General features: G+C 43.5%; 1 protein-coding gene across 6 annotated transcripts in view; it reads right to left on the reverse strand.

Moving 5' to 3' along the window:
* The window catches only part of NFATC1 (nuclear factor of activated T cells 1), a 115,593-nt gene that overhangs the window by 92,500 nt on the left and 11,161 nt on the right, over nt 1–11,932 (reverse strand). For all 6 annotated transcript variants that reach the window (XM_065831980.2, XM_071804646.1, XM_071804645.1 and 3 more), the window contains exon 3: nt 3,259–3,418. In XM_065831980.2, the coding sequence (XP_065688052.1) occupies nt 3,259–3,418 (160 nt within the window). The remainder of the gene's footprint in view (nt 1–3,258; nt 3,419–11,932) is intronic.

Consider the following 11,932-nt stretch of genomic DNA (forward strand, 5'->3'; position numbering starts at 1 on the left):
ACCCTCACCTTAGTCATGAACTCCTACAAAAATGGAAGTGCCAGTAGGATGCTAAAAAGCGTGATTCTGCTCCCCAAAGTGGTCCTGGGCTTCACCCACAACTGGCACGACGTGCAGCTTCCTAACGCCTGACGCCAGCTGGGGCACTGGCCCCATTCTGACTCAGAGAGGGGAGCACCTCTGTCTGAAATCACCAAAGGCAACGACAACGCACAAAACGCTTCCCTGAGCCAAGGGGCAAAAGCCAGTGCCAGCTGTGAGCTCACCAGCACCACTCCCCGGCACCGCTCGCCTGCCAATCTTCTGCAGCATTTTTAGCTCACTAGGTGTGCCAGCTTATCCCGCTCTCAAAACGTTTAGCAATTGAGAACAGCGATAGCTTGGGGCTCCCACGGCAGCCACACACCCAAACAGGCAAAGGTAAAACGTGAGAGAGGAATATTGCGTTACCAGGCTCATTAGCCCTCACGGGCAACTTGAAGACCTCAAAATCGTATAATTTCTAAGCAGAGAAGGGAAGGTGCAGCCATCCCACAGAAGGAAATCCATAGGAAATCCTGCTGGCATGGCATATAGCTGGAAGACAGGCCGCAGGAGTCTCCAGTGAGCAAGCTCCATGCAGATGATGGAGGATAAGGAACAAGTGGCACCTTCCATCACCAGGTTGGGGCAAGTCTGCTGCTGTGGGTGGCTGCCAGCACCCACCAGGCAGGCCCCCTGGCAGCCTCAAGCTCAGTACTGCCTGCCCTTTTGCTCAGGTTTTGGAGAGGAGAGTAATCTCATACACCGGCAGGCGCTGAACGTGCTTCTGTGCAAAGCTCTTCAGCTTAACAGGTGGCCCTCTTCAGCTTCAGAGAAAAGTCACCAGCCTGGAGGAGCTGCTAGAGCCAAAGAAAAAATTGGTCTCCAACCCTGGACTTCATGTCACACCCACAAGAGACTCCATCCCGTCTACACCACCACTCTCCTCGTCCAGCACGCTTGCCTTGGAAACTTCGATTGTCGAACCCTTCCACCTCTTACACAAAGAGATGGAGCAGCTGCAAAGGAGCTAACATTGCCGGGAAAAAAATGATAAACACACTCCAGCTGCAGAAAAAGCAACCTCCTGACAATTCTGCTGGGGAACTGTGCCATGAGCAGTGGATTCTTTTCGGATTTACTCTTCCTCTGCCTTAGCATGCCCTACACATATGTGGAAGTATTAGTGTGAGAAAACCTCCTGGTTTAGGACACAGCAGACTGAATCAAACCTGACCAAAACACCTACAATATCTGGAAACACATTCATTCAGAGATGCATTTCACAGCTTTTATCAGTCGCCAGTTTATCAGAAGTTATCCCCTAGATTTCCTCCTCCTTTCATTTACTTAGAAGTACTTTTTTTTTTTTTTTGAAGTACTTATTTATTTGTAAGTACTTACTGTTTCTTTATTAAAAATATTTCTAAGTACTTTCTTTTTTGGAAGTACTTCTCATCCATCAATCCAACTCTGGATTCAGTCTGAAGCTTTTAAGTATTTCATTAAACAGATAACTCTAGCTGGGATGGCAATGTCAGCATGGAGAGGTTCTTCCTGGCCCTCTTATGTTTCAGTTCTTTTTGGAGAAAAGGATGTTCAGGTTGTAATAAAAGAACTGAAAAATACATTAATCTTTATCAAACCGGTAGAGCAAATTGACAGAGCTCGGACTGGCTGCTTCCTCCCCTCTCCCTTCATGCCCTTCCACAGTTTCCTCTCCTCTTTCTGACACTTGTTTTGTTTGGACGCAGTACGCTCACTCCCCACAGACCGGGACAGGGGATGAGAGGGGAAATGTCTGGACGCATTTAGTCCAATTAAATGTTGGCATCACATTCAGTCTTTCCAAAAAGCACGTAGAAAACTTTAAACACCAGGCTGGCTGCTGTGAATTGATGCCTCCTCATTTACATTTCCTTGCATCAAGCCACAGAGTAGGTATTAATTGTCATCAGGTGTGTCTGCCGCAAACCCCTCTTTAATATAATTCACAAATGTTCTGCTAAAACCTTTTGTCTTTCAGCAGATGACTCCCATAATCCCACGTCACTGATGAGTTTTGGCAGAGCTCAAGAGTGAACTGTGTTTGCTGCTGACAACTCCCCTCACTTTCCTTTTTCAGCTGCCACAGTAGCACACAAAATCCATAGTGGCCTTCCCTGCCTGATGTTATCTCAAACTTGTATGTTCCTTCAAATGATGTGTTTACTAACAGGGCTTTACATCAAGTAAACGCACACCAGGCCTGCACGTATGGTCTGTAACCTCGTGTGGAGCCACCCAGCCTTTTGACAAGCTGCTGCTCCCACAGGCAGAGCTGTGGCACAAACCTGGCAGCGTGAGCCTCCCTCCCACAGACAGCACCTGACACCCGTGGGTCCCACGGCACCTGGGCAGGGATACAACCTGCACTCGGGGTCACAGTCCCAATGAAAGGCACTGTGATTTTAACTTCTGGGTGAGCGAAGAAGCAGCTGAGGAGGGACAGGCACGGTTGGCTCTCTCCCATGGTTTTTTCTTTTTTTTTGTTTTAAACAACTAAATCTTTTTCTTCCCACTCCCAAGAAAAGTCCTTTAAAAATGAATGAGACTAGTCATATAAATGAATTAAGGGTCACTTTACAGTGTTATTAAATTAAATGCTTTATATGCAGTAACTGAAGAGTTCAGTAGAATTCATGAAATTCAGAACTCAGATACTTTCCAGAGCAGATGGAGGGGGTTAAGGAACTAAACAGAAGAAACTCCAAAAGCCTCACTTCGCTCAGCAGTCACTGCAACATCCAAACCAGTGACATGCTTCCACATTAGTGCTACAGCTCTGTCCTCCAACATGTGTTCACAGCTCTGATTAATCCATCCACAAGCTAAGGACTAAGTGTACCACGGCACGTCCCCAGCTGATTTGAGTATAAACTGCATGTCTGGAATCTGAATGCACAGATTGGTCCATGGTGACCGCTTGCCAGCAGAACACTTGCTGAGCTGTATACAGACAGAGCAGCAATCTGCTTGTGCCATATTCACATTGCTAAGAGCAAGTGGTTGCTCTTGCCTTGTTTTTAATAAAAGCTTGGTCCACCCCTTTTAAAACGCGCCATAAGATGCACTTGTGCACAGAAACCTTTGAGGACAGGAAAAATCTCCAACACGTTTCAATTTTGCAGAAGAAAGGGTGCTGACCACAGAGTGGCGAGATAAACAACCTGTGCCACTCATTACACCTTTTGGTACCTGCACAATAGGGTGGCCCCCCGCAGATGCCTTCACAGCCCCTCGACTGCCTTCTGTCTCGTAATGAGCTCGGTGGTGGGATTTCGGCTGCACTTCAATCCGCAGTTCATAAGGTCCTGAGTGAGATGGCAGCTGCCAATCAAGGGCAGGCAGGGATGGGCTATAATGGAAAGGAAAATGTATTAAAAATTAACATCAAGTATACTATCATAAACCACAAATATCCAGCACTATTACTTTAGAGACTGTGTTTCGCAGTTCATCCTTCACCATCTTACATTTAAAATTTCATCAATATGGATAATGCCATGACATAAGTAATTTAGAAGGTAATGGCTATTTTATGAAGATTTATCGGTCGAGCACATCTGATGGTCCAGATGCTATCCTATTTGTAAACAAAATGGAAAAACGTTAAGACACAGCTTACAAATATCTTAATGTATTGATCACTGAACCAAAAGGAGAAAGGTAGACAGAAAGATGCAGAGGAATTTAAGGAAGAGGATTTCTCCTGTGAAAGTGAACTCTGAACCAACTTCTGGAGAAGTTCTGCATCGAATGAATCTAATGGATTTCAACAAAGCTGCTCAGTTTACAGGGGGTGGAAAGAAGAAAGAAAAAAAAAAAAAGAAAAAAACACTTCCCAGCTTCCTTCCCAAGACAAAACACGTCAGAGAGTCTCAAAGTGAAGCCAATCTCCTTCTGGTTCATGCACTGCAAGGGAACAGGCTCTGAAGTCAGAACTTGCTGACAAATCCTACTAAGGATGACGCACAAACCCAAAGGAAAATCCAGCTCCCTCTTCCAGCCCTCTACCGACTCTGCAATTAACTACAATATTAAGGACTCATTACCACCACACAAGCAAGCAGTCCCGACAGCATGTGATGGTGGGGAACTGTCATTCTTAGAAACCCACTTCCAGTGTAAAACCACACTTGAAAACAGTAAGGAGAGCTCAACTGTAAGAAATGCCAAGTTGATGCTTCGGGATAAAAAACCAAACAAACAAAAAACAAACAAGCACTTTGAAACACTGTTAAGCCTGAGACAAACCTATTGATCTTAAAAACAAAGCAAAAAGTTTCATGATGAAAACATTAATCTTACATGTAGCATATATTCTCTCCTTTGGTGAATTCTCCTCACCAGATGTCCTTCAAAAGCCTTTACAAGTAGTTAAATGGAACAGCTGCAACACACTACTCTGTCCTCTTACACCAAACTTTACTATCTCTCCCATAAGCCCAGAGAAGGTGACCAGCAAGCAGAAAATCACAGTCCTCAACCCTTTTCTTGTTGCCACAGGCTGGGACTACCTGCCATCGTGAGAGGGCTCATCCTGTCACAGGGTGCAGACAAGGAAGCTGAAGGACTAATTATCTCTCGCCCCTGTCTGGAAGGAGGCTGCCCACTGGGGATTTACCAGTTCCCCACCTGGCTGCTACAGGCTGGTGCAAGGACAGTCTGAGCAGCCTGAATCACAGCTGAAATGTGCTGGCTAGGAGAGAAAGGATGCAGAAGAGCTTCCACGCTGGATGTGTGTATTACAACCACATATTCAGCTGGAGACTGAATACTCCACCTTACCATCCCAGTGATCCACAGAGGCAATTCACCATTATATATCACTACTATTCTTCGCCTAGCACTTTAGGTACTCATGCTTCAGTCTGAAAAAGCCTCAAAAAAAAAAAAAAGTTCTGGATAAACTACATTTGACTAATGATAAATGACAAAAAGAGGAGCAAAACAGATGTGTCTCTCCTGGTGATGATGAGCACACATTTTTAAACAGATGTTTCTGGTTTTAAGTAGATTCTCACTTGATGGAACTTTTTTTTTCTTTTTGAGGACACAACATCTATGAGATTAGAAATTTTTATCACTTAATTAAAAAGGACAACTCTGGCCAACAGCACATGGCCCTCAAGTGAAGAGGGATTTTTTTTAAGATCCATGGAAGTAAGTAATAGTTCTATAACTAATTACATCTTACTAAAAAAAAAAAAAAAAAAAATTCCACAAAACCCCCTTTCAAATCAGCAGCTGAAAACGTCAGTATAATTAATTTGTAAAATTAATGTTCTCAAACAAAGCCTTAAAACAAAAACACAGTTTGCTGTTAGCCTACAATCTATCATCAAAATTCCAAAATACCACCTGCCCAATTATAAATTGACAGTTAATGGCAGTTTTCCTGATAAAGGAAGCAGAGTGATGCATTTAACAGTGTCACGGGCTGGGGCTGTCAGAGCTATTTCCTATGCTAGGTTATCTTCATCATCCACTTCATCATTTCCTGTGGCTAAACGTGGTTAAAGGAAAAAGTCACCAAGCAAATGGTGTAGTGGTAAAATCTAATCTGGCTGCTGCAAATAAACTTTATCAAATTGAAAAGGCCCAAACCACCTTCATCTAGCCAGCATTACATGAAGGGGAGAAGAGCCCCTCCTGGGCGGGGGGGAGAAGAGAAATAAAAGGTCTTCACGCAGTCTTCCTATCAAATATACATTGGTATATTTCCCTCAGATTGAATTTTCCACCAACTGAAAACTTGTCCCATTCCTTTCTACACCAGAATAAATCTAACTGTAGCTCTCCTAAATGCTGTAATGAGGGACGGTTGTTTCAAGGCAGGTTCACAAAACCTGGCATTAGGCTGTAGAAAACTCACTCTGTGTAACTCTGTCCTACATAAATCAGATTACAAAACAGATGAATAGTGATTTATTTTGCATACACCAGATACAAAATATGATTAAATCAAAAACAGATTATCCAGTCTGGCTGACTTCTGCCTTTAGCAGAAAGATTTATCAAGTTACAAAAAGGAAAAAAAAGATACTAAGGAGCACGCTGGAATATAGACAGGGAAGAAACAAAGCCAAAAACTTCTATTAACTTTGCGAAGGTGTTCAAGCCCCATTTTCACATGATCGCTATGCATTTGGGAATTAAATTACCATTACACTTTCAAAGTTGCTAGATGCCCAAGGCCACTTGGAAAAAAAAAAAAAAAAAAAAAGGTTTGCAAACTTTTTTGTCCTTAACTAGGCTCCTGTGCCAAAGATCTCAGAACTGCCGGTGTCGCACGGGGACTGACCCTGCTCCTTGGCCAAGTACCACAGCAAGGAGTCACCTATCCCAGATAGCTGCCTGACAGCAGCACGAACCCCTCTTTGGAAAAGTGTGTGTCAGTGCCCAAAGTCAAGCAAGTGACTTGGAAGGAGCATGGCTGAGACAGGGTGCCCTGCACTGAGCTTATTTTTTCTAACAGGGAGTGTTCCTTTAGAAACAAAAACAAAGTAAAGAAACTACAGGGCTGCTGAAACTTTTACCAGGCTGATAGCTTGCCCCTGCTTCAACTGTCCACCAAATGAAAATATAGTTACGATTTATTATTTATGGCTGGTGTCTCACGCAGGCAGATGCATGTTAAATATCCTTGTGTGGATTTTGGAACAGTATGAAAACAACAATGATGCCTACATGTCTACCAACTTGATTGTGGTCAGAAAAATATACCTGCTTTACATTTCACCTCTGAGTTAACATGGGTAGATTTTTCTCTTTTTTTCTTTTTTTTAAATTTTTTTAATTTCCTGTCTGACAATTGAGCAATCTGGCTGTGAGCTGTTAAAATAGATGCTGCATCCCACCCCAGACTTGGCTGAATTTTGCTGGCACGCGGAGCAAGTAGCTGCTCCATGGAGCACATGCGGTGCACTGGAATTCCTCATGCTTAAGTCTGAAAATGCAAGTTGTCGTCATACTGCCAGATAATACTTAACACTACCATCCTGCAATTTCATTCAGAGATCCATTTGCACAGGAAATTTTGTATTTGTTGGCTTAGAGAAAGACCAAGAAACTATTACTGTGCGAACAGAGATAACAAGTGGCTGGCATCACATCTCTGCTCCTTCTGAATTTAAAATCACACTGTGCTAAAATGAGCTGGTGAAAGAAGGGAAAGAATAAGATGTTCACAGGGACATTTGAATGAATTGAAAAACAGTCAGGAGAAAGCGTGGGGAGGATCAAATCAAACAAACAAACAAAAATCAGTTTACTGAGACAGGCTTCCAAGCAGTCCTTAGCCTTATGGTACAGCAACCTAACATAACCAAAAACCAAACTTGTTGAAGCATCAAAAAATCCCCATCCAGCATGAACACAGCAGGAGAGAGAAAAAGGTTAGAGGCATCACAGGCTCTTCCCTGTCCACTCGCCTCCCCCACCTCCAATTAACACTATCAAGTCCCAGGAGATGGTCACCGACACATGGCCCAAGTCCCCATTTCACTGGGTCTTGCCCAGACAGCTCTGCCTTTACTTTATCTGAGGAACTTCCTCTCGCTCGCCATAAACATGCAGGTTTGCCATGAACACACAGGTCAGCAAATTCAGTGCTGCTGCACCAGTGACTACCTCATGTTAAGATAGCTGGTGCCCTTTTCTACCTTCAGAAAACCCCGATTTCTTGAGAAACTCAACTTCTCCCAAGTAAGTTTATTCTCTATCTCATGATCTGGACCAAAATATCTATTAAGAAAAAAAAAAAAAACAATCAAAACAACATATCAAGAGCATCTGAAAGGTCCACAAATCAAAAGGAGGGAAGGAGGGAAGGAGGGAAGGAGGGAAGGAGGGAAGGAGGGAAGGAGGGAAGGAGGGAGGGAGGGAGGGAGGGAGGGAGGGAGGGAGGGAGGGAGGGAGGAAGGAAGGAAGGAAGGAAGGAAGGAAGGAAGGAAGGAAGGAAGGAAGGAAGGAAGGAAGGAAGGAAGGAAGGAAGGAAGGAAGGAAGGAAGGAAGGAAGGAAGGAAGGAAGGAAGGAAGGAAGGAAGGAAGGAAGGAAGGGAAAGCGAGAGAGAAAGCGAGAAAGCAAGAAAGAAAGATCTCAAAATCACAGTCTTCAGGAAAATCATATGGCTTGGTGCCTGAATAATACCGTTTAATACCATCACAGGCACAAAAGTGGAATCCAAAAAATCCACAAAAAAATAAACAAGCCCATTGGTGCAGACAAAAGCCAAATGTGCTTTTGCAACGGGTAGACCGGTAACAAGCCATATGTTCTCTGGGTGCAAACCACAGCCTCCATATGTAAAACTACATGTCCCCATGTCTGTAAGGTCAAGAACACACATGTATATTTTTGAGGTTGAATAAGAGACTGCTGGAGAAAAAAAAAAAAAAAAAAAAAAGAAGTGGCTTTCAATAATTAAGAAAACATAAACTGTACAAGAAAATACAGTAGGGACATTTTCAAGCTACCTGGAACTGGGTGTCTATTCCTGGAAGCTCCTTTTGGTGTGGTAGACCTCATACATGCCACACGCCTGACCAACAAACCCAACCATTTCTCTTCACCTTCCTCCCAAAAAACACTACGTTTAACAAAAACTCAAGTGTTACAGGCCAACACACCTGGATTAAACTGATGACACTTGAAATAACTACAATGCATTACTTTTCAATGAGTAAGAAACCATCGTGTCTAGGAAATTCCAGGTTGTGTTTAGGCAAATACAGTGGCTAAAGAGGAAGTCATAAAAAATGTGCAAGATAGTCAGAAATCCATCACTTTCATGAGTGCCTATAGTTTTTGTTGTAATATAGAATGATATGGGACCTGCTAATGAGCGGGTAAAAAATGAAAATGGGATTTTAGTTTCAGAAATAGTCACTAACACTGTCTCCAAACCCGAGGGCAGAAATCCAGTCCTGCGCTTCCATTCTGGCTTTGGCATTTTTGCCCGTGAGAGACTCTGAATTACACAGCACTCAGGAGCAAAGGAAAAAGGTCCCAGAAAGGAACATAATTCAGACAGCAAGGGCTTGAGAAACACAGAGCATCACCTGCTCACACAATAACGGCCTGGTAGAGCGCTTCTTTTTAAACTAGTTGCTACACTAACTATAAAAGAGGGACTACAGATGGAAACTTGTTGCATTTGAGTGAGACAGCACAAGGCTTAAATACTGAAATAAAAAGAGACCTTGGAGCTACAGCAGAATTTCACGAAGACCATCTCTGGGCTCTCCACATAATGATTCACCTCCAGTAAGTTTTGGAGGCAGATTGGTACATTGAGGTAACCCACTTTGCTCTAGAAAAGGTACAACACCCATCACTACCTCAGGGTTTGTTCCAAAGCTTCCCCTGAAAATCTGTGCTTGCTCTCTAGCTATTTTCTACACCCAAAGACTTGGCAGGAGGCCCTGGGCTGCCAGCGAAGCACGGCAGGCAAACCCCCAGCAGACCAGGTTACCCCACGCAGCTCCAGCCTCGGCTGCAGGGTCAGGCTGTGCCCACCACATGCAGAGCCCTACACAGGGATACAGCCACAAATTCGTGGCCCTGAAGGAGGATGTGTGAGCCCAAGCCTGCTCCAAAGAGCCCACAGCCTCCGGACAGGGCTGAGCCCCTGAGATCACTGTCCTAAGCAACTTAAGCAACCAAGAGAAGAACGAGGCACAGAAAGACAGTGTTTCTGTTAAGGCAGACATTATTATGCTCTTATATATTCTTACTATTCCTTTGCTCCGGGACTTGAAAAGCCTAATGTAGATTGGGTTTTAAATACGATAAATGAAAAACACCGTCAATTTTAGAAACTATGCAAAAAAAGTAGTTTCCCTTTTAGACTGATGCCCGCTATAAAACTCCAGGAAAGGAGACAGCACTTGGCCAAGCATCTGCCTGACCCTGCTCCCTCCTGCCCCTAAAGAGATGGGAATGCAGGAGAGGGAGGGAAAGGCGTCAGTTATTTTCCAAGGCGCGCTTGCTTTTGATGAAAATCATACCATATATTCAGGAAGAGACAGAGGAGGTAATCAAATCTGGTTATCTCGAAATCATTATGACTGTGTAGATTTTGGAGCCTGTGTCATTTATTGGAACCCACCCCTGTGGCCCTCATGTTTGAAATAGAACAGATGTGTAAAATAACAGGAAAAAAATCCAGCTCTGTTGCGACAAACTCTTAACAATTTTTTTTTTAAATATTTAAATTAACATAGTTTCTGTTGCGTAGGCTGTGATCCTGATGACGTGCATGCTCGGTTGTCCAGCACTTTCATATACATAAAATGAGAGGTATTTTTGGTGGAAGGAAGCACAGTCAGTGTATCTGATTGGTAAAATAACTTAAAAGCACATTTCGACAGTAAATTCCAACTGCCCTAGAGCACGAGTTAATGAGATCACATGGAAACATATTGTGAACCAGGAAACATATTTTATGCAAGACCAAAACAGTGGAAACAAATGTTAAATACACAATATAGTGGGACTCCCTTTTGTATGCATCACCCTTCTTGTTTGTGTTAGCACACAGGCACACTGGGTACCTCCTGATGGGCTGCAGCAAAGTGCTCACAGGCCACTCACTGCAACAGAAAGATAAAAGCCTGTTTGGTCAAACTGTCCTATTATTGCCCTTGAAGTCTTTGGCATAAAAATCGTTTCCCCAATGCAAAAGCCCACGGCCAGCCTCCCTGATGAACACGGGCTATTTGGCACTTCACTGGGAGAACATAAAAGGCGCGTTTTAAATACGTGGGAAGGCTCTGAATGATTTGCCCGATGTTAAACATCTCTATTCCAGCTCCGAAAGGCAGTGAGCGCTTACCTCTGGGCACCTCAATCAGACCCAAAGGGGTTGCTGCATTCCCAGCACCAAATTGAGCCAGGGTCCTGCAAGGAGCTTGGGAAATGCTGACAGGAGGAGGAGAATGATGAGGAAAGGGACCACAGAACTACACGCTGTAACACAAACAGCCATGGACCGCTCAGTCTCAGTTTTGGGAGACAACCTGCAACAGAGAGGTGCTGGCTGGAGAAAAATTAGACCAGCAAGGTTGAGAGCCAGGGAGTTATCATTAACTAAAATATTTCAGCTATTTGTTCACATCTTTCATTTTGAGAAAGACAGCTTTGCTGTTAAAAGCAAGAACCTAGAAATGCTTGGGAGGAAGGGTCGGGGGGGCAGCCATCACAACCATGCAAACTTTTGGAAAGCCAAACTCTTTTCCTGCACCATGTGCCACTGTACATACAGCCTTTGGAAGACTTCAAAATAAAGACCATAATTGAGATTGAAAGAGAAAGCAATGGATGTAATTCAAATTCTGGCTATTCTGTGGTCCTTCCTACCTGGAGTCCTGTTGTGATAAATAAATGTGACCAGTATATTGTCATCTGACAAATAAGGTTTTATTCTTTAAATATAAAAATGGTGGGGAAGTGGGAAAAAAGAAAATCACTGTCCAATGCAGATAGGAAAAGAAGACTGGTAAGAAGCTTTCAGATGAAGCAAAGTAAAAGTTGAAATAATGCACAAAAGAACTGTATTCCTATTCTCTTTGTATTTGCTGTCTATAAAGCGTAAATGTAAAAGACCACAATAAGAGGAACATCTCTTAGTCCTGCAACAAGAACACATTAATACATGATGAACTATTTAAGTAAAGCCACAGGTTTGATGGTACCAAATTGTCCTGTTGCCTGACAAGCTTCTCAATACCTCATTTCCAGATTGCCCAGGCTGGGGCTCGTCCCTGGAAAGCAGATAACCAGTTACAACCCACGCACAGATGACTCCCAGGACAGACTTTTTAACCCTTCAGAGCTTTACTTGTGGTCACGCCACACCAACAATGG

The sequence above is a fragment of the Patagioenas fasciata genome, chromosome 2, assembly GCF_037038585.1.
Source record: "Patagioenas fasciata isolate bPatFas1 chromosome 2, bPatFas1.hap1, whole genome shotgun sequence".
Lineage (NCBI taxonomy): Eukaryota > Metazoa > Chordata > Aves > Columbiformes > Columbidae > Patagioenas > Patagioenas fasciata.